General features: G+C 43.4%; 1 protein-coding gene across 6 annotated transcripts in view; it reads right to left on the bottom strand.

Annotated features, from left to right (window-relative positions):
• Window positions 1–23,315, bottom strand: part of DNAH1 (dynein axonemal heavy chain 1) — an 813,109-nt gene that overhangs the window by 98,117 nt on the left and 691,677 nt on the right. For all 6 annotated transcript variants that reach the window (XM_033926650.1, XM_033926656.1, XM_033926654.1 and 3 more), the window contains 6 exons: window positions 21,411–21,560; window positions 21,083–21,243; window positions 17,210–17,435; window positions 8,959–9,154; window positions 6,532–6,683; window positions 4,612–4,808 (listed from right to left, as the gene is read on the bottom strand). In XM_033926650.1, coding sequence (XP_033782541.1) covers window positions 4,612–4,808; window positions 6,532–6,683; window positions 8,959–9,154; window positions 17,210–17,435; window positions 21,083–21,243; window positions 21,411–21,560 — 1,082 coding nt within the window. The remainder of the gene's footprint in view (window positions 1–4,611; window positions 4,809–6,531; window positions 6,684–8,958; window positions 9,155–17,209; window positions 17,436–21,082; window positions 21,244–21,410; window positions 21,561–23,315) is intronic.

Below are 23,315 nucleotides of genomic sequence, written 5' to 3'. Positions count from 1 at the left end.
TAGGAGTAGACCTGAGGAAAGCAACAGAGGCTGCCATAGCTCGAATTTTATGGGCTGTGACACGGCTCTCCAGTGTCAGTCCGGTCTGAGCATAGCAGAACGAAATGCAGGCGGCAAGCCAATTGGAAATCTTTCTCTTGGAAATAGGCTGTCCCAACTTATTTGGATCAAATGAGAAAAAAAGTTGGGGAAAGGTTCTGTGTGGCTTTGTACGATCCAGATAATTAGCCAAAGCACGTTTACAGTCTAAAGTATGTAAAGCTTGTTCCCCAGGGTGAGAATGAGGTTTTGGAAAAAACACAGGAAGAACAATAGATTGATTGAGGTGAAAGTCAGAGACAACATTAGGTAGAAACTCTGGATGAGTACGGAGAACCACCTTATCGTGATGAAAAACTGTAAAAGGTGGATCCGCAACTAGTGTATGCAACTCACTGACCCTCCTGGCAGAGGTGAGAGCAATAAGAAAAACCACTTTCCAGGTAAGAAACTTGAGAGGAGCCGTGTCCATTGGTTGAAACGGAGGCTTCATCAAATTGGAAAGAACCACAATAAGGTCCCAGACTACAGGTGGAGGCCTGAGAGGTGGTTTCACATTGAAAAGGCCCTTCATAATATTACTATTTTGGAAATCAATTTGGCCTCAAATAAATAGGATGTTGGAAAATCCGTTAGCCTTGACATATGATACGATTTTGTTTGGTACTGCAATGAGAGCTCGGAGTCAAATCTCGTCAAATAATAACAAACTTTTATTTATATTGACTGGAGTAGCAGTTCAACAAATAACATACAATTGGAAGAATTATGATAGATTAAATTACAACTTTTGGTGGAATTTAGTTTGCCATATATATAAGATGGAGCGTACATTTGCAACACAAAAAGGATATATCGATAAGTTTAAGAAGATTTGGGGACCATTAACAGATTTTTGTAATGATATAATTTTTCCCATAATAAGATACTTGATAAAGGAGGGGGGGGGGGGGTAGGTTTATTATCTTTATCATAAATTATAAATAATCATAATAGTTGTTATATTGTGTGCAACTAAAAAATTAAGGGGAGGGAAAGGGATTCATAATTGAATAATAATTGATAAAATTATTAAATTTTTATATGATGTCTAAAATTATAGTAAGGATTATATAAGATATGTTATATGTACAATATGTTATGGAGATATCAAGTGTATACTTAAAGTAACTGTATGAATCTTTATGACACACTTATTGTTATATGAAGAAAAAATCAATAAAAAATGTTAAACAAAAAAAAAAAAAGAAAAGGCCCTTCATGAATCAGGATACCAGAGGATGAGCGGTAAGAGGTTTGCCCTGCACTGGCTCATGAAAAGCAGTAATAGCACTGAGATGGACTCTAATAGATGTAGACTTAAGACCAGAGTCCGACAGAGAAAGGAGATAATCCAGCACTGATTCCACTGCCAAGGAAGTTGGATCATGATGATGAAGTAAACACCAGGAAGAAAACTGAGTCGACTTTTATTGATAATATTGCTGAGTGGCCGGTTTCCTAGAAGCATCAATAATTTGACAAACAGGCTGAGACAGGAGTAATCGAGTAGAAGTCAGCCCGAGAAAAACCAAGCTGTCAGGTGTAAAGACTGAAGGTTGGGATGTAGAAGGGATTGCTGATTCTGAGTAAGCAGAGTAGGAAACACTGGAAGTAGTATGGGTTCCCTGGAACTGAGTTGTAGAAGGAGGGAAAAACAATGTTGTCTGGGCCACCGTGGAGCAATGGGAATCATGGTGGCTGACTCCCTTTTGAGTTTGAACAGAGTTCTCAATATGAGAGGAAGTGGAGGGAAGGCATATAGAAACCGACCCGTCCAATCCAGTAGAAATGCATCTGCCGCCAGACGGAGAGGAGAGTAAAGTCTGGAGCAAAACTGGGGCAGTTGATGATTGTGAGGAGCTGCAAACAAGTTTTTTTCTGAAGAGAAGAACGAGAACAAAATTCAGCCTTCTGGTCCAGCCCGCCATTGAAGGCACCAGCGATACGGGTCTGTGAAGGAAATCGGACGATTACACCGTCTGCATTTCTTAAGCCCCATAGATGGTCGTGACTTCGAAGGGAAAACAGCTTCAGCCAAGTCGAAGGTCGAGGCTGAAAAGAGCGCCAGGCCGCGTGCATAAAAGTGAAAAAGTAATTTTTTTTTTTTTTCCTTTAAATAAAAGAAAAAGAAATAAGGATTAAATCCTAAGAAAAAATAAGAAAAAAGAAGTACCGCGCGAGCGAGAAGGCAGCGAAAAAGACACATGTCAAAAAAGAGCAACTGACTAGCTCCGCAGAAACGAAATAACTGTCAGACCGCACGCCTCCGTCGGGCGGGAAGGCACTCGCACATGCGTGGTGCGGGCATCAAGAATTTTATACGTTCTTAGAGTGTTCCGTACCGAGGGCTCCGTGGTGACGTCATCCATTCGTGAGAATAGCAACTCAGGCAGCAACTCAGAATAGCAACTCAGGCAGCGAAAATTGACCCCACCATCACCAAACTGATGATCAAAACAACAGACATCAAAGTGTTTCGGAAAGAAATCAAAACATTTCTTTTCAAAAAACACGTCCTTACTTAATATTCCCCTCCCCAATCGCACATGCACTCTCCCCAGCAAATAACACACTAGTCATCCCCTTGAACCTCATTTACGAAAAATATCCAAACTCCTAAATAAGCATCTCCCTTAGATATCCACTTAACCTTCTCCTAAATAAGCATCTCCCTTAGGTATCCACTTAACCTTCTCCTAAATAAGCATCTCCCTTAGGTATCCATTTAACCTTCTCCTAAATAAGCATCTCCCTTAGGTATCCATTTAACCTTCTCCTAAATAAGCATCTCCCTTAGGTATCCACTTAACCTTCTCCTAAATAAGCATCTCCCTTAGGTATCCACTTAACCTTCTCCTAAATAAGCATCTCCCTTAGGTATCCATTTAACCTTCTCCTAAATAAGCATCTCCCTTAGGTATCCATTTAACCTTCTCCTAAATAAGCATCTCCCTTAGGTATCCACTTAACCTTCTCCTAAATAAGCATCTCCCTTAGGTATCCATTTAACCTTCTCCTAAATAAGCATCTCCCTTAGGTATCCATTTTACCTTCTCCTAAATAAGCATCTCCCTTAGGTTTCCACTTAACCTTCTCCTAAATAAGCATCTCCCTTAGGTATCCATTTAACCTTCTCCTAAATAAGCATCTCCCTTAGGTATCCATTTTACCTTCTCCTAAATAAGCATCTCCCTTAGGTATCCACTTAACCTTCTCCTAAATAAGCATCTCCCTTAGGTATCCATTTAACCTTCTCCTAAATAAGCATCTCCCTTAGGTATCCACTTAACCTTCTCCTAAATAAGCATCTCCCTTAGGTATCCATTTAACCTTCTCCTAAATAAGCATCTCCCTTAGGTATCCATTTAACCTTCTCCTAAATAAACATCTCCCTTAGGTATCCACTTAACTGATTCCTTCAAAGTTAGGTATCTTTCTTCAGTTGCCTATATTGTTTTCCCCACTGAACCTTGTAACTACTTGAACCCTGTCAAGTTATTCTATCAATAAATCCAGATATCTTATACTTGTATTTCTATACCACAACATGTAATTTACTTAAATCGTTGTAATGTAATTCTCTCGGTAATGTCCTGATCTCTTTTAACTGTAATCCGCTTAGAACCGCAAGGCACAGGCGGAATAGAAATCACAAATGTAATGTAATGTAATGTAATAATATCGGCCTGCTTGTCCTGGGATAACAATATTTCGCCGTTGATGCAAACACACTTCCACAATGAAAGATACCCTGACCTGCTTATGCTGATTAGATCTTTGCTTTTAATCAGCACAGGCTTCTGAGATCTTTTCCTCTCATATTTGAACACCTGAGTTGTGTTATAGAAACCTATTGTGGAAGTGTGGTCCTGTGTAAAAAACACCGATGCTTAACTTTTTACTCAAAATTTATTACTAAACACCTAAATTTAGGAGGCAATAGGACTGGATTTAGAGCAGGGTAAAGAAGTTAGGGGCTTAGCACCGATTTTTAGCACAAGGTTCATAAATTTAGGAAAATGGCAAGTCTATATTTATAAGCATATGTTTTAGGCTTCTAAATGAAGATGAATTTTCAGCTGAAAATATGGCACACATTTATAACAGGTACATAAATTTAGGAGCTCAGCTGCTTTGAACATATATCAGGCCCTTTGCTTGCATTTCTCTTTTACAGGCTCTACCGAATAACAATCATGTAATTCTGAGGGCTGCATATCTTGCTTGTCCTCAGGGAAACAGATGTTTACTGCATAAAATAGAGTTGCTGAATATTGCTCCTCCCCTTAGATAAAAGCAGTGCTAGCCTTTTCAACTATTGTTAAAAGAGGTGATATGTGGGCAGGAAGCACCTGCTCTGCACTCCTGAACTGATTTTGAAAGGGAAAGTTGAGCAATAAATGACCCCGTACAATATCAAACTTTGATCTTTTTACCAGGCTCATACAGTGTTTCAAAAATCCATAAACAAGAAATTTGGCATGATAAGATAGCATTTTTTTAAACCCCATCAGTTAGGGAGTGTCTTACCTGTGTGGTTCGGAACTGTCAAAAATATTTCGGAAAGCCAGCAGATCCTGCTCAAAATCATCAGCAAAACTGGAAAAGTTTTCTAGACAGGTCAACGCCAAGATGTCACGCCATGCTCTTTCTGACAGCCACTCAGAAGCAGGGTTATCGCGCATTGTGTGAATGGTGCCCCCAGAAAGAAGGTATCGCCATTCATCCTGCAAATGCAAATATATGTGTATTGCTTGATAGAACATGTTTTCCAGAACAAATAGTGGATGGTTAGAGAAGCTGTATAAAACTGCATCCTTTATTGGAATTAGTTGCAATATAAAAAAAGAACGTTTCACTCCCCCACAGCTCTGTCCAAGTCTCCAACAGCATCTCCTGCTGTTCTGGTACCAAATTTCATACTTATTGCTCTGCCAGTATACCTCATAAGTAAAAAAATATTGCTGTACTGGGACAGACTGAAGGTCCATCAAAGCCAGTGTCCCATGTCCAACCCATGTCACAAGAACCCAGCAGGATCTCAAATGAGCAAAATAAATTTCATGCTGCTTATCCCAAGAATAAGTAGTGGATTTTCCCCAAGTCCACCATAAAAAGAGATTAAATTCTTATTTTGCTAATATCTTTTCTAGTAGATAGGTGTGTCATTCTGGATGAGCGGGTTAGAGCCCAGTGCTTGCGAACCTTGCAGAAGGAATCCACTACAGTTTTTGAATCCCTCCATTTAGTTCCAAAGCAGGCACTAATAGCCCCTTCCAGAAACAGATGTGAAGGAGGGGTATGGAGAAACTTCCCAAAGAACAAGTCTGTTCTGCACTAAAATGATAACAAACTTGTTAAACAGTGAACAATCAAAATGGCACAACAAGCATGCCAAACAGAAACATTAATGGAGCTCAAATAATACCCCAAAGCATCCTAGCAATAGACTAGTCTTCATATTCTTAAGGTCCGACTAGCATCCAAATGTCAGGTTTGGATAAGAACATTCTGACTGAGACAGCAGGAAGGCACAGGAAATATATGACAGGGCAGATGTCCAGAATGACACACCTATCTACTAGAAAAGATAAGGGAAGAACCTAATCTTTTTCTAGTGCAATAGGTATGTCATTCTGGACGAGCGGGATGTAATTCACCTAAGCTCTTTCTCTTTAAATCACCGCTGGACATCTGCAACACACCTTGCTGGAATCTCCTCTGCATTTAAATCTTCATGCTCCACTCCCAGCTAACCTGCAACTGAAGAACTTTTCTTCCAGTAAGGACATCATAGCCCCAGGTATGTTAGATCAATTGTGAGCCCATCGGAACAGATAGGCAAAAATGCTTGAGTACTTGAGTGTAAAAAAAACGCTTAGATAACCTTGTTGGGCGGCATATAAAAACCTAATAAACTTGAAACTTAAACATTTCCTCCAGTCACTCTCTGCAAATAGACCTCCTTCACCCTTCTAACCAGAAGTAACAATAAGAAATAAAAAAAAATATGATGGCAGATAAAGGCCAAATGGCCCATCCACTATCTCCTCCTCTCCTTAAGAGATTCCACATGTTGCTGAAAATCCAGACAAAGTTAAGGGACAAAGGATTGGGACTTGTATGCCGCCTTTTTGTAGTTATACAACCACACTCAAAGCAGTTTACACTTTGAGGCACTTCAAACATTTTCCCTATCTGTCCCATTGGCCTCACAATCTATCTAATGTACCTGGGGCAGTGGAGGATTAGGTGACTTGCTCAGGGTCACAGGGAGCAGCGCAGGCTTTGAACCTACAACCTCAGGGTGCTGAGGCCGTAGCTCTAACCACTGCGCCAGACTCTCCTGCAGCTGAAAACTGACTTCATATATTTTATATGGGGAGAAGATCTGAGGATGAAAGCAGCAACAAGACAGTCAGACTGGCTGGTGGATGGATGGATACTTACCATATCAATTTTGCCCAAGTTCATCATGATACGGACACAGAGCAGAAAGGCAAACATCAGCTTGTGTTTCTCAAATAAGCTGCGGCACACATTACAGTACAGACTGAAGGTAAAGTACATATTTATATTTTCTATCCGTTTCTCCACCGAGTCTGAAACAACCAATGAGAAATCATTGAGGTTGGCAAAGGATGGCAGAGCGACCTTCATCACAAATATCTCGGTCATTACAAAAACAGTAACGCACAAAAGGAAGGATTAAGCAGGTCTCAGCAGAGGCACACACACTGGAAAACAGCGCAGCATAAGACAGACAAATCATATGCCATAAAACAAGAAAAGATTAATACATAAAGTATTAATGGACCATTTCTCAACAGATCTTTATGGTCTATCAGAGAAGAGCCTAACAATGTAGTTAATAAAAATCATTTCTGTTTGAATATTTATGAATGAATGCATGTGCAACTGATTTGTATACAGGCTAAGAATGTCTCACTTACATTGGACTCATACTTACGAACCGAGGTCCTGCCTCTCCCTTCCTGTGCCAACGTAGCCTCTCTTCCTCCCTTCCTGTCCAAACGCAACCCTCCATTTCCCTTCCGTGTCCCAATGCGTTCCTCGTCTTTTTTCACTCCGTTCTGTGTCCCAAATTTGTGCCCATGGGTGGAAGGCATGAATTTGGGATGCAGAATGGATAGAAGGACGATAAGAGTCATGTTGGGACAGGAAGGGAGGAAGAGGGGGCACATTGCCACAGGAAGGGAGAAGCAGGGTTGCGTTGGGACACAGAAGGAAGGAAGGAGGGAGGGAGTATGAACGGGACACAGAATGGAAGAATGTAGGAAGTGAGGGAAAGAGATGCTGAGCTGGGAAGGAACTAGAAAGCTAGAATTGTTGGGCATGGGTTTCTGAGTGAGAGGGAAAGAGATAGTGCACATGGGGAAATGAAGAAAGGAGAATTTGGTATAGGGAGGGAGGGAGAGAGAAATATTGGATGATGGCGGGAGAGAGGTGAGGTAAAAATGCATGGGGAAGAGAGATGAGAGGGAGAAATGTTGGATGTGTTGGTGAAGAGGAACAAAAGTAAAAGTAAACCTATCTTTTCTATTTAAATTACAGTACTTTAGTTTGAGGACCATTTCTTTAATGTTCTTTAATGTTTTTATAGACTGTGTACTGTACAGGATCCAAGTTACATACAAATTCAACTTAAGAACGGTCTAAAAAAAAATGGAACTGGTTCTTAACCTCTGGACTGCCTATACACAAAAAAGTTATTTTACACATATAGGGGGTAATTTTATAACTGGGCATCACATTTAAGTGAGCATTTTCTATAAGAACACTTGTAAGCGACCTTTTAGAATACTAGTGCAAGTCAGTAGGTGCACACTTACACTTGGTCCATGGCTGACTTAAGTTGGCATGCGTAAATGCAGCACTTGCAAAACTTACAATATTCTGTAAGTTACGTGGTTACATGTTACACCTGCCCATGCCCATTCCATGTGAATGAACCCCCTCCCCCTTACATATATTTGCTAAGTGATTTAGGGGTCCTTTTAGAAAGTTGTGGGGTGTGCTGAGATGCCTTGCGATAATTTTGAAATGTACACATACAAACTGTGTATGCAAAAAAAATATTTTTTTTTGCCAAGGAGGCATTTGGGGCCTGATTGGGTGTGGCTATGCTAATCAGTTAGCTCACTGGCATTTCCATGTGCTAATTGATTAGAGCATGAGCCCTTAGCACTTACAAAATGGTGGCGGTAAGGGCCCATACGCTAATGGCATCATCATAGAAACATAGAAGATGTTGGCAGATAAAGGCCATAGCCCATCAGGTCTGCCCACTCTACTGACCCACCCCCAAGTCTACTATCCTAGGGATCCCACTCCTGGTGACAGCTTCCCTTGGCTTAACCCTCTAAGGGATCCCACATGGGCATCCCATTTGCTCTTAAATTCTTGCACGCTGTTTGCCTCGATCACCTGCACCGGGAGCTCGTTCCAAGGATCAACCACTCTCTCAGTGCTTGGGGTGTTAATACTGAAAATTGGCCATTTTCTGGCTGCAAAAAAAGTGGCTTTAGTGTTTAGAAAAGACCTAAGTAAGGGTTCTAAGGCCACTTTTTACCCCAGCTTTGTAAGAGAGCCCCTTAAGTGCTTGCATTATAAGACAGCACTGAGTTCTGCCAGCACTTATACACATAATATAAAGTATATGTTCACACATGTACTGTGCTTATATTCTAATGAATTTAGGCATGCAACTCTTGCTTAAGTTTAAACTTCCTTGTCAGTGAAAAACATGATGCACATCACAAATACTTATCTTAAAAATAAAAATGAAAATTTTTTTATGGACAAATGTCCATGCCCATTTGCCATTTGTAGATAATTGAACAGGGGAGCCGATACCTGCCATTGCTGAGTTTGCAATCCCAGCCAAGAAGATGTTGAGAAACCATTCCAACGAGTACTGATACATGGGGTCCACATTGGAAAGGTCTGACACGCAGAAGAAAAGGATCTGAGTCCGAACAGCAACAGGGACGTATTGCGACCGGGTAATATCAATGTCTTTCTCCGTCTGCTCAGCCACTATGACTTTGGCCTGTAGAAATAATTACATAGAACAAAATCATATTCTTGTGTTATGTGAACACAAAGCAAGTTTTTAGGGTCAGTTCACACAATACACTTGTATATTTTTTACCCATTTGAAAATTGGCATAACTGCTATTTCTGTAGGCAGTTTTCTTATGTGAATTTACCTACATACTTTTAGAAAATACACTTACTTGAATACTTTTCTCAATATCAGTTGCTGCCAACCTCCATGGGCTCAGTCTTTGTAAGAGGCACAGGCATCTGTTCTCCTCTTCACCCCCTCCCCCCACAGCACGTGTGCGCCCCTTCCCTCATACCTCTTCATTTTCCCTGAATTATGAGCCTGCTGCCCTTTCTCTGATGTCACTTTCTCTGATGTCACCTTTCTCTGATGTCACTTCGGGCCCTGCGCCTAGGAAGTGGGGTCAGAAGGATAGACGACGCGATGCGGGCAGCAAGTTTGTGCTCTTGCTTGCACCTGGAAAATTAAAAAGGTACAGGGGAAGGGAAGGGGGGACGTGTGCACGGCAGAAGAGGTGGGAAGGAGCAGTGGAGGGGGGGGGGCGCAGAGAAGAGGGTGGGGGAGGGGCACTTCTCACCCTCGCTACACCACTGATGATACACATAGCACAGTTACTTACCATAACAGGTGTTATCCAGGGACAGCAGGCAGATATTCTTGACTGATGGGTGACGGCACCGACGGAGCCCCGGTACGGACAATTTTAGAGTGATTGCACTCTAAGAACTTGGAAAGTTCTGGTAGGCCGCACCGCGCACGCGTGAGTGCCTTCCCGCCCGACAGAGGCGCGCGGTCCCCAGTTAGGATAAGCCAGCTAAGAAGCCAACCCGGGGAGGTGGGAGGGACGCAAGAATATCTGCCTGCTGTCCCTGGATAACACCTGTTACGGTAAGTAACTGTGCTTTATCCCAGGACAAGCAGGCAGCATATTCTTGACTGATGGGTGACCTCCAAGCTAACAAAAAGAGGGATGGAGGGAAGGTTGGCCATTAGGAAAACAAATTTTGCAAAACAGATTGGCCGAAGTGTCCATCCCGTCTGGAGAATGCATCCAGACAATAATGAGATGTAAAAGTATGAACTGAGGACCAAGTAGCAGCCTTGCAGATTTCCTCAATAGGAGTGGAACGGAGGAAAGCTACAGATGCTGCCATCGCTCGGACTCTATGGGCCGTGACAGAACCTTCCAGTGTCAGTCCGGTCTGAGCATAACAGAATGAAATGCACTGCTAGCCAATTAGACAACGTACATTTAGAAACAGGATGTCCCAATTTATTCGGATCAAAGGACAGAAAGAGTTGGGGAACTGATCTGTGTGGTTTCGTACGCTCTAGATAGTAAGCTAGAGCCCTCTTACAATCCAAAGTATGCAGAGCCTGTTCCCCAGAATGAGAGTGAGGTTTCGGAAAGAAGACAGGCAGAACAATGGATTGGTTGAGATGGAATTCAGAGACAACCTTAGGGAGAAACTTTGGATGTGTACGCAGAACCACCTTGTCATGATGAAAGACCGTAAAAGGTGGATCTGCAACTAGTGCATGTAGCTCACTGACCCTCCTGGCAGAGGTAAGAGCAATAAGGAAAAGTACCTTCCAAGTGAGAAATTTGAAAGGAGTGGTAGCCAAAGGTTCAAATGGAGGCTTCATTAAGGCGGAAAGAACCACATTGAGATCCCAGATAACAGGAGGGGCTTTAAGAGGTGGTTTCACATTGAAAAGACCCCGCATGAACCTGGACACCAGGGGATGAGCTGAGAGAAGTTTTCCATGAACTGGCTCATGAAAAGCAGCAATGGCACTGAGGTGGACTCTGATGGAAGAAGACTTAAGGCCAGATTCAGACAAAGAAAGCAAATAATCCAACAATGTCTCCACTGCCAGGGAAGTGGGATCAAGATGATGAAGAAGACACCAGGAAGAAAATTGTGTCCACTTCTGATGGTAACATTGCAGAGTGGCCGGTTTCCTGGAGGCATCTAGAATGGAACGAACAGGCTTCATGAGAGGTCAGCCCGAGAGATACCAAGCTGTCAGGTGCAGAGACTGGAGGTTGGGATGTAGAAGGGTCTCCTGATGCTGTGTAAGCAGAGAAGGAAACAGTGGAAGAAGAAAAGGTTCCCTGGAACTGAGTTGAAGTAGAAGGGAGAACCAATGTTGCCTGGGCCACCTCGGAGCAATCAGAATCATGGAGGCTCGTTCCCTCTTGAGCTTGAACAAGGTTCTTAACATGAGAGGTAGAGAAGAGAAAGCGTACAGGAACCGATTGGATCAATCGAGGAGAAATGCATCTGCTGCCAGACGGTGAGGAGAGTAGAGTCTGGAGCAAAAGAGGGGCAGCTGGTGATTGTGAGGAGCTGCAAAGAGGTCTATCTGAGGAGTGCCCCACTGAGCGAAGATGGACTGCAGAGTTAAAGGATCGAGTGTCCAGTCGTGAGGCTGGAGAATTCTGCTGAGCTTGTCCGCCAAGGAATTCTGTTCTCCCTGAATGTAGATAGCTTTCAGGAATAGATAGTGATCTGTGGCCCAAGCCCAAATCTTCTGGGCTTCCTGGCACAAGATGCGAGAGCCCGTCCCACCCTGCTTGTTGATGTAGTACATCACAACTTGATTGTCTGTGCACAGCAGGAGGACTTGAGGAAAGAGAAGATGTTGGAAGGCCTTGAGGGCATAAAACATCGCTCTGAGTTCCAGGAAATTGATGTGATGCTTCATTTCCTGTCCAAAGTCCTTGAGTTTGGAACTCGTTCAAATGAGCCCCCCAGGCATAAGGGGAGGCGTCGGTGGTGATGACAAGTTGATGAGGAGGTAGATGGAACAGAAGACCTCTGGAGAGATTTGAGGATATCAACCACCATTGTAGAGACTGACGAAGAGATGATGTTACAGATATGTGACGTGAGCAAGGATCCATCGCTTGGGACCACTGGGTAGCTAGGGTCCATTGAGGAGTGAGCAGGTGAAGACGGGCAAGTGGTGTGACATGAACTATAGAGGCCATGTGACCCAAGAGTATCATCATTTGCTTGGCAGAGATGGAACGTTGTGGAAGCACCTGCTGACATAGAGATTGAAGCATTTGAAGACGGTTGGACGGCAGGAACGCTCTCATGAGGACTGTGTCCAAGACTGCTCCAATGAATTGAAGTCTCTGTGTGGGGATGAGATGAGATTTGGGTAGATTGATCTCGAACCCCAGCAAACGTAGAAATAGGATGGTGTGATTGGTGGCCTGAAGTACTGTTTGAGATGAATTGGCTTTTATTAACCAATCGTCCAGATAAGGAAACACCTGAAGGTGGTGGGAACGCAGAAAAGCAGCCACCACAATCAGACATTTGGTGAACACTCTTGGAGAGTAGGCAAGACCGAAGGGTAGTACCTTGTACTGGTAATGACAACGATTGATCATGAAGCGTAGGTACTGTCTTGAGGCCAGATCGATCGGTATGCGAGTGTATGCCTCTTTCAGATCGAGGGAACATAGCCAGTCGCCTTGATTGAGAAGAGGGTAAAGAGTGGCTAAAGAGAGCATTCTGAATTTCTCTTTGACTAAGCATTTGTTGAGATCGCGAAGATCTAGGATGGGTCTGAGATCTCCTGTTTTTTTGGGGACTAGGAAATAACGGGAGTAGAATCCCTGCCCCTTTTGATCTAGAGGGACTTCCTCTATGGCGTTCAGAAGGAGGAGGGATTGAACCTCCTGAAGCAGGAGTGAAACCTGAGAAGTGTTCGAAGCAGACTCTCTTGGCAGACTTTGGGCAGGAAGTGTCTGAAAGTTGAGAGAGTAGCCGTGGCGGATGATGTTGAGGACCCACTGATCCGAGGTGATGGTTTCCCAACGGCTTATGAAAAGAGTAAGGCGTCCTCCTATGGGCTGCGGAAGGTGGGCAGCAGGATGGCGACTGGCTATGTCCTGGAGAACCAAGTCAAAAGGGTTGAGTGGATTTTTGTGAAGGGGGAGGCTTCACTTGTTGTTGCTGCTGTGCTGGTCTAGCAGCTTGTCTCTGTTGTTGCCTCTGACGCCTGGGTTGTTGCTGGGCCTGTGGTAAAGGACGAGCCACAAATCTACGCTGGTAGGCCGACTGCTGGCGAAAAGGCCTGGTAGGTGGGGTCTTCTTTTTAGTTTTGAGAAGAGTATCCCATCTGGTCTCATGAGCTGAGAGCTTTTGTGTAGTGGAGTCCATGGATTCTCCAAACAGCTCATCCCCTAAGCAAGGTGCATTAGCCAGTCGATCTTGATGATTGACATCAAGTTCTGAAACTCTGAGCCAGGCCAGGCGACGCATGGCCACCGACATAGCCGTGGCCCGAGAGGTCAGCTCAAAGGTGTGACCATGAACTTACGGAGTTGTAAGAGCGATGAAGAGGTTTGGCGAAAAGCAGATCTTTTACGGCCAGGGAGGTATTTTTCAAAAGATGACAAATTTTGAATGAGATGCTTAAGGTAGAACGAAAAATGAAAAGCATAGTTCCCAGATCTATTAGCCAGCATCGCATTCTGATACAACCTCTTGCCAAACTTATCCATGGCCTTACCTTCTCTGCCAGGAGGGACAGAGGTGTATACACTAGCCCCCGTGGATTTCTTTAAAGTAGATTCCACTAATAAAGATTCATGGGGGAGTTGCGGTTTGTCAAAGCCAGGGATAGCTATGACCTTATACAAGGAGTCCAGTTTGCGAGGAGCTCCTGGAATGGTCAAAGGTGTCTTTAGATTTTTATAGAAAGTCTCTCGCAAAATATCATGGAGAGGCAATTTCAAGAATTCCCTTGGAGGCTGGTCAAAGTCCAGTGCATCGAGGAATGCCTTGGATTTTTTGGATTCAGCCTCCAAGGGAATAGAGAGAGAGTCGCACATCTCTTTGAGAAAAGAGGTAAAAGAAGATGCATCAGGCTTAGAGGACGGATCTAATACAGAAGGGTCCTCGTCCCCTGACGAACACTCTCCCTCAGAGAGAAGTGGCTCCTCTGAATCACTCCACAGATCAGGGTCCCTCACCTGTAAACTACGGTCCCGAGACTCCGGTGTGGAGGGTTCTAGGTGTCGAGTTTTGTGAGTCGACTTACCAGACCTCTGTGAACCGGTACCGGGAGATGCTATCGGGTGTACCGGTGCCGAGGTTTGCACCGCCTGGTGTAAAGATCTCGGTTCCGGCGCTAAAACTGGCATGGATACCGAGGAAGCTGTTTGTACCGGTACCGACAAAGTGGATGCCGATAAAAGAGGCTGTTCCACTGCCGGTACCGGTAGCTCAGACCGGACCGGGACTGGAAGGCTCGGTGTCAGAAGAGCAGGCAGGAGCTGCTGCAATTGCTCTTTAAGCTGAACTTGTAGGACGGCGGCAATTCGCTCGTCCAGCGAAGGCACCGGTACCGCTTTTTTCTTCTGCGGTACCTTTGGTGCCGCTCTACACTCCGAAGAGGAACCCGAGGTCGAAGGGCTAACCTCAATCGGAGCGGAGCGCTTCCGTGGGCGCCTCGAGGTTGGCAGGATTGGGCTCGCTGCCACTGAGACCGGAGGGCGCTCCAGCGGGGAAGGCTTCTTAGCCGGCTTACCTGGGTGCGACGCCGGTGTGGTATCGCATGGCGTCGAAGAAGTAGGTGCCGACTGTGAAGGTGCCGATGCCGGTGTCGATGGTATGGGATCGGACATATTGGCACCGAAAAGTAATCGCTGTTGTATCTGGCGATTTTTCAAAGTACGTTTTTTCAACGTGGCACAGCGGGTGCAGGTGGAAGCCTGATGCTCAGGACCCAAACACTGTAGGCACCAGTTGTGCGGGTCCGTGAGAGATATAGGCCGAGCGCACCGCTGGCACTTTTTAAAACCTGGCTGAGGGGGCATGAAAGTAAAAACGGCTTCCGCCAAATCGAAGGCTGAGGCCTCGATGGTGGCAGTAGGCCCCGCCGCGGAAAAACCAAATTGAAGAAAAAATTAAGGTTTTTTTTTTTTTTTTTACACAAATAAAATAATAGAAAAAAAGGCAATAGAGCCAAAAGGGTTTACGCGAGCGGGAAGGTTAGAGAAAAAATTTTTTCAACAGCTGTTGAAAACGCGTCTTCTTAGCTCCGCGGAAACTAAGAAACTGGGGACCGCGCGCCTCTGTCGGGCGGGAAGGCACTCGCGCTTGCGCGGTGCGGCCTACTAGAACTTTCCAAGTTCTTAGAGTGCAATCACTCTAAAATTGTCCGTACCGGGGCTCCGTCGGTGCCATCACCCATCAGTCAAGAATATGCTGCCTGCTTGTCCTGGGATAAAGTTAATTACACTTCGCCCTCCGTATTCGCTGTGATAGGGGATTAACAGAACTGCAAATACTGAAAAACTGCAAATAACTTTTTTATATGTTATTCGCTGTTTTCTATTAAAAACCATTGTGAATATGGTGAAAGCGCAAATAACATGACGGGAGACCTGGCCTGTTCCTGAAGGAGAGGCAAAACACGGTGAACAAAGTGCTGGTAATTAGCGATTTTCTCTGTAAACGCTTGGAATCGGCGATTTCACTATGCAAGCTGATGTAATTTGGGGGGAGGAGCCAGCAAGTTAAAAACCGTGAATAATCGAAACTGCGAATACGGAGGGAGAAGTGTACTGCAAAAACTCCTTTGGCAGCACTGCTTCGTTAATAGTTGGACAGCTAGTTGTATTGTCTAAAGCAGTGTTCTTCAACCTTTTGACACCTATGGACTGGCGGAAATAAAAAAATTATTTTGTGGACCGGCACCAGTCCGCAGACCGGCAGTTGAAGAACACTGGTCTAAGTCGTGCCCATCTCCACCCCCATAAAAGCACTAATTGTAACACCATTTTTTCCATTCATTTTTCATATATACACACAATATAATTGTATTAACAACACATAATGGTTAACCACACAATTAAAATACACAAAGCACACTGTATGCTTTTCAACATTCATTCCTACCAGAAAAAGATAACCCCATGCAAATGCAGGACCAAAAACTCAAAGTACTAATATTTACAAACAAACCCTAAGATGCAAGACTCTGCAAGCAGTACAACCCCAGAGGAAAAGAAACAAACGCATTTCTTCCTGAACAGACAAATCAATCACTAAATAAAAAAATAAAAGCATTCCTCCTATCGTTGTCTCCCTCCCTCCCTCCATACTGTACCTTACCTTCTGACCTGCCCCCCGGTGTTATCTTTGGGCCGGCTCCCTGAGTACTGCATTGCACAAAGCTGTGGGCAGCAACTCCTTGCACGCGACATTGTGACGTCGGAGAGAAGGCTTCCTTCCGGTTCAGGCATAGGAGCCCTTTCCCACGTCTTTGTGTACTGCAGCAGTCAGGGAGCCGGCCCAAAGACGCCGCATTGATCGTACAGAGGATCGGAAGCTACAGAACAATCTCTCGGGCCCGATGGAGGTGCCGGCCCTATGGACCGGCAGAAAATTTCTGCGGCCTGGCGGTTGAAGAACACTGGTCTAAAGCATCTAGCTTACAAATGAAAACTTGCGAGTTCACAAGTTCAAATCCAGACATAGAGAACTCAATTTTTATCACTTTAAAGTGCACATGGTGGCATGAAATATACTGTAAAGGTAACATTTTAGTGTTATTTTTCTGGTTTCAAACTAATTTAATAAACTTGGTAGCAATTCCAGCACAGCAAAGGCAACGCAGCCCATTCAGTTCCTACGGGCTGCATCACATTTGCCGCACCTTGGCTTTGTAGAAGGTGGCCTAAATGTGCCTACTAATCCCAAATTGTTGTGTAATTTTTTGTACTTAGAAAAATCTCTTAAATACATAAAATTGCATTCTATTAATGCAAATCAATCATGAATAGCTGAGTCTCTATAATTCCAACCTTTTATGCAGAGACTCCTACAGTACCAAAGTTTCTAAGAGCAGGGAACTAAAAACGAGGCACATTATGCTAGTTTCAGTTATAGGTTTTCTAAGATAAAAGGCAAAACGCCTTCATATGTCTATTTAGATTGTTATATATTTAGTGCTGAAATAAGGGCAAAAAAAATAGAAGAAAAATTATTTTGCACAGTTACTAACCTTAATTTCTCCTGCTTTAATCTTAGATGCTTCCAGGACTTTGATGAGCTCCTCATCATCCACTGGATTGCCTTCAGAAGAACTAAGTCTGTACAGGATTTGATCTTCAATTTCCTTCAGCTCTTGACGCATTTTAGCATTGCTTATGATTAGCTGATTTTTGGCCTCCTCTAGGTCAGGGCGCTCCTCAGCTACCACCTGTCCCAATAACTGGTCCTCCAAACCACTGTCAGAAAATCATTGTTACAATAACCCATTACAGAGCATATTTTGTACAATGTATGCAAATCTGTGACGGCTCACAAATGATTAATAGAGAATGACACGGTGGTTGTTACCCGCGGCTAGCTGCTGGTAATCCGCCAAAATGGTGACAACAACAAAAAAAAAAAAGTCACCGCGAGATCGGGGACGAGGCCATTCATCACCCTGTGGAGCGGTGAATGGTGAACGAGCATGCGGTCCGGCATCCCCCTCTCCCGCCGGCCGGCCATGCATCACCCTCCCTTTCCCTTACCTTCTATTGTGGCAAAACTGGTGATTTCTATAAGGTTATGCACTCTATTACAGCCAGAGCCTTGACGTCGCATTGTGTTGCCTGCTGGAAAAGTCTCCTCTGACGCAACTTCCTGTTTCTGGTTGCATCGGAGGAGACTTTTCTAGCAGGCAACACAACAGAGATCTCTGAGAATCTCGGAGAGAGCGAGAACTAGAAGGCCTTGAGCATGCGCAGATGCTCAAGGCCCAGCACAAGGAAGAGAGCAAATCTTCGGGCACCGGCATGTCCTGTGTGTTGGTGCTGGTGCCAGATGGGGGTAAGAAAATGTGCTTGGGTGGGTGAGTGGGGGATGCCAGATTGCGGCGGGGGGCGCTTGTAAATCGAGTCAAGCTCAGTTTCCGAGGCCCCGATTTTGCAAATGTTTTGCTCGTCTTGCAAAACACTCACAAACTGATGCACTCGTAAACCGAGGTTTGACTATAAAAATAACAGTTTATATACTGCAGGACCGTGAAGTTCTATGCAGTTTACAATGATTAAAATACGCTACAGATTGAGTAGAATTAACAAAGTTAAGAGTTAGTGATAAACAGCTCTAGAGATCAGTTATTGTGGACTAAAATTGTACAGATCAGTTACCTAAATACTTCAGGAACAGATATGTTTTTAGGTTTTTCCTAAATTCCCCATAAGTAGTAAGCATAAGCAGTTGTTCCAAGTCTTTACCCCATAATGCTGCCTGAGTTAAAATAAGAAGTAAATCATCAGCAAAAGCCCCCTAATTCAGAATGATGTAATGTGCACAGCAATGGCTCTACGGTAAGTATGACTAACAGTGGGGAAAGGAGAGAACCTTGTCTGGTGCTCCTTTCAATAAGGAAAGAATCAGTATGAATGCCAATAATTGTTAATGATGCTCTGGGGTTAGAATACAGTGATCGAATAGCCTCAATATTCCACCCTTGTATTCTAATGTGTGAAAAAGAAAAAGCCAGCTGATGTTAACAAATAGTTTAACAGCATCTAAATCCACCACCAATGCTGGATTGCGAGAGTGCTGACAATGGGCTAAGGCAAGTAGTACCTTCTGGATATTACTGACAGATTGTCTACCTTGAACAAAGCCCACTTGGTCTGCTCTCACTACATCTGGAATGTATGGAGCAAGACGATCTGCCAGAATATGGGCCAACACTTTATCACATTAGTTCTGACGCCTGTATAAGTCATGTCAGTTTGCATTACACTATAATACAATAAATATCCCACATACCAAAACACAAATACAAAAGGTTGTGTCAAATATGAACCATTTTCAAATATTTATATACTGTGCTCATATTAAAAACAAAATGACCACAGACAGACCTCAATGGTCCACCACACTATATTTTCAAAACGGTAGTTAATTCCTCTGTTTGAAGAGTGGACTTAGCTCAGAGTACAATTATAACATGGTATTTTGAAATGGGGTTTCCTGAGACAGCTCTTGCAAAATGTGGTCATATTGGGACTCCAAAATTATCAATTCATTTTTTTATTTTTTTTGAACACAGTTTGGTGAAAGCAGCATTTTCAGAATATAAATAGTGTGGTGGACACTTTGATGGAGACATTAGACCACTGAGATCTGTGGTCATTCCATTTCTAATAAGAACACAGTATATAAATATTTTTAAATGGTTCATATTTGGCATAACCTTTTTTGTTTATTTGAGTTTTGGTTTCTGAGATATTTATTGTATTATGCTGATATTTCCTTTAGGAATGGAAAACAAAGATGAAAATGTTATAATGCCCTTGTATTGCTCTATGGCAGACATGTCAAACTCTGGCCCGTGGGTTACCGCCAAACAATTCCTGCCGTCGCAGAGATTTGGCCCGGCATTCCTTCCCTCCCTCCATCAGGTGAAGCGCAGCTCCGCCAATGTGAAAAGGAGCCGTGTCGAAATCGGAGCCCTGCCGCAGCACGTTCCCTCCAATTTCAACGTGGCTCCTTTTCACATTGGCGGAGCTGCGCTTCACCTGATGGCTGCGCCTGGAGATCATTGTGAGCTGTTAGGCCTCTCTTTGGCCTGCACGTTTACACCAACAGCTGGGCCGTGCAGATCCGTGGCGGCGCCCAAGAGGCGGCTCACGTAGCTTGGAGGCAGCGCTTCAGTTTCCTGGGGCTGGTTGGCACCGCTTGCTTTAAAATGTATTTGTTTTAAATTCTTTATTCATTTTTGCATGTTACAACAAGTGTAGCAGATAAACTCATATGAACTTAAAAATACACACTTGATTAACCCTCATATAATACATTAAGTATAACAATACATTCCAAATTAATATTCTATAATATGCTTTAAAAAGTATTAAAACACTGCCGGTAGATGGGAGGAGAATGAGGCATGATAGACTGCAGGAGCCCGTATCTCAAAAAAGATATAGCAGAATTAGAAAAAGTACAGCGAAGGGCAACAAAAATGATAAAAGGAATGGGTCAACTTCCCTATGAAGAGAGGCTAAAGTAGTTAGGGCTCTTAAGCTTGGAGAAGAGACAGCTCAGGGGTGATATGATAGAGGGTCTATAAAATAATGAATGGAGTGGAAAGTGAATCAGTTGTTCACTCGTTCCAAAAATACTAGGACTTGGGGACATGCGATGAAGCTACTAAGTAGTAGATTTAAAACAAACCAGAGAAAATATTTCTTCACACAACGTGTACTTAAACTCTGGAATTCATTGCCAGAGAATGTGGTGAAATCAGTTAGCTAAGTGGAGTTTAAAAATGGTTTGGATAATTTCCTAAAAGAGAAGTCCATAGGCCATTATTGAGATGACTTGAGTATCCACTGCTTATTCCTAGGAGAAAGACATGGGAGAAGCCACTGCTTGCCCTGGATCGGTAGCATGGAATGTTGCTACTCTTTGGGTTTTGGCCAGGTACTAGGGACCTGGATTGGCTACCGTGAGAATGGGCTACTGGGTTTGATGGACCATTGGTCTGACCCAGTAAGGCTATTCTTATGTTCTTAAGCAGCATAGAATCTGTTTTGCTACTTGGGATCTGGGTTGGCCACTGGAAACAGGATACTGGGCTTGATGGACCTTTGGTCTGTCCTGCTATGGCAATTCTTATGTTCCTTCCTTGTTATTTTGAACAAAATTTCCCCATTTTTGTATGAATTTGCATTACACCAACAGGGGCCAATGGAAATAAGCAGATTTCTCTGGACAAAAGATTTTTAAAAATGAGTAAGGTGCTGGTTCAACTCAAAACAAGGGAAGACAAAGAATCTAGATGTTAATTTAGGAGAGTGGGAAGGAGAAATATAGTAATTGTTGTCCTGGAAAAGGCTAAAAATAAGAGAACAAAGATACTGATTACCTGGGAGAGAGAGTGAAGTTAATCAGTGTGACTTTGGTGGATATCTCTGGAGTGTAGTGGGGATTTGGTAGGTTGGTGGTGATGTACATCTTGAAGTCACTATGGTAGGGAATCACAGTATCTCCCAGACGTAGTACTATGTTACCTTGTTGTTTGAAAGTCTGGAAAAAAGCAACAATATTCAACTCAGTTGGTCTCCTGCAACCTTCAAAAGGCAATATATTCAAAATCATATGGATCAAATGTGCCAGAAATGTTTACTCAACTCCTATTTCAAGCTTTTCATGCTGAGAAACTGAACATTAGGAAGAAATAAAATATGATCTACCTGTTTCAAAAGCACTGGTTCCAAAGCAGGGTCCAACTCTTCCCCAACATTCTCCAACATGCATGGCTTTCCAAAACGAATAGCATTCTCCAAACTACGAAGGAAGTCCCGATCGCTCAGCTTCATCACTTCCAAACCATGATCTTTCTCCTACAAAAAGAGAAGATTGTAGATTTGTTTCCCATCTAAGGCATGCTGATTTAAGGCTCTATGTATTCTTTCCCATATACCATCATGATCTAGATTCTTTCTTATAAACCAACGCCTACTTTTTTTCATCTATTCACTCCAGGAATGAAGTGATCACCTCGTCAAATAAGCACAATAGAAATAAATAAATAGAGTACAAGTCCATAAAAGTCAAAACTGTACACTACAGCTAAACCAATTATAAACACGCTATAATTAAAGTTTCTCAGAAATATGCATGCAGAATGGTGGGGTGAGGGGGGTCCAGGTGGGGGTGGGGGCAAACTTTCAGGGGATAGGGGGTGTCATCAGGAGGGCCTAGGCATCCCTCCTGCTGCGATCATTCGGTGTGTGTGTGTGTGGGGGGGGGGGGGTTAGTGGGTGCCAGCAGGAAAGATTGGGCATCTCTCCTGCTGGTGAAGATGGCCATCCCTCCTGCCACTATTGTTTTGGTGGGGGGGGGGGCCGGTTGCCTGGGTTGCTGAGCTGATCGTGGCAGCCGCGATCAACTCAGCAAATGTATAAGTTCCGTCCAGGCAACTGTCAAACTTTTAGATTATGGCTGCTGGATGACTATGTGTAGGTCGGCTCACCTCCTGCCCTACCCATTCCTCCAAAAATGCCCCTTTTTGCTCTGGGCGCAAAGGCAGAGGCAGAGGAAAAGGCCAAATCTGGTTTTAGGTATGTCTAAAACCATATTCGTCATCAGTACTTGGACGACCTGTCTTTTTGATCATCAAAAGTACTGATTTAGGCGGGTTTTTAGACTTTTTTTTATTATTATGTACCTCATAATGAGAGAGTTTCATAAATCCAAAATAATCTTTAGGCAGATCATGTAATGCATATACAGCGGTGATGGGGACAATATGCAATCCATTAAGTGCCTCAGGATCCTCTCAAGGGTTGAATGATGTCAGGAAGTAGAACGTAAGTTTGAAAGGTGATTCCTTAGCCATATTTTTATCCAAAAATGATGGGACACTTAATGGAGTACAGCAGGAATAGGTGAGGTAGTTTGATTATATGTGAAAGTATGAATGATTGGAAAGGTAATGTGAAGCTTTTTGTCTGTAGGAGAAATCCTTGAAAAAGCTGGTTTTGGTGAAACATGTTGGATGAATATCCCCTGGCTGACAGACAAAAATAGCCTTTAAGATAAGTTTGGATTAAATTGTTTAAATGGCTAAGTAAAGTAGGGTTAAAACAAATGCTGAAATAAGATTTAAGTGAAGGCTAATGAGGAGCTGGGCGTTTAAATCTCAATGCTCTGATACTATTTCAGCAACGAGTGTCACCGCTGAAGCCCATAATAAAGTTAAGAATAGCCTTACTGGGTCAGTCCAATGGTCCATCAAGCCCAGTGGACAATCCAGGTCACTGGTATGTGGCCAAAACCCAAGGTGTAGCAATATTTCATGCTACCGATACAGGGCAAGCAAGGTTGAAAATTCACTTTTGCAGACTTTAGGAGTGAATGAAAAGTTATCTATATATTTTCTAAAGACAACAGATGCCTTTGTTCTACTAAAAGTTAGGTTTGCAGAACCTGCTCCAACAATGTGTAAATGCTGACAAACATTTCCACCTAAGCGTGGGATGAACACAAAGAGTCTAGAATCAAAAAATAAGATTAAATATTGAACTAAGGCCAGTACTGGGCAGACTTACACGGTCTGTGTCTGTGTATGGCCGTTTGGTGGAGGATGGGCTGGG

This window comes from Geotrypetes seraphini, chromosome 17 (assembly GCF_902459505.1).
Source record: "Geotrypetes seraphini chromosome 17, aGeoSer1.1, whole genome shotgun sequence".
Classification (NCBI taxonomy): domain Eukaryota; kingdom Metazoa; phylum Chordata; class Amphibia; order Gymnophiona; family Dermophiidae; genus Geotrypetes; species Geotrypetes seraphini.
The sequence above is the reverse complement of the archived record's forward strand: the minus strand, read 5'-3'. Positions and strand labels throughout refer to the sequence as shown.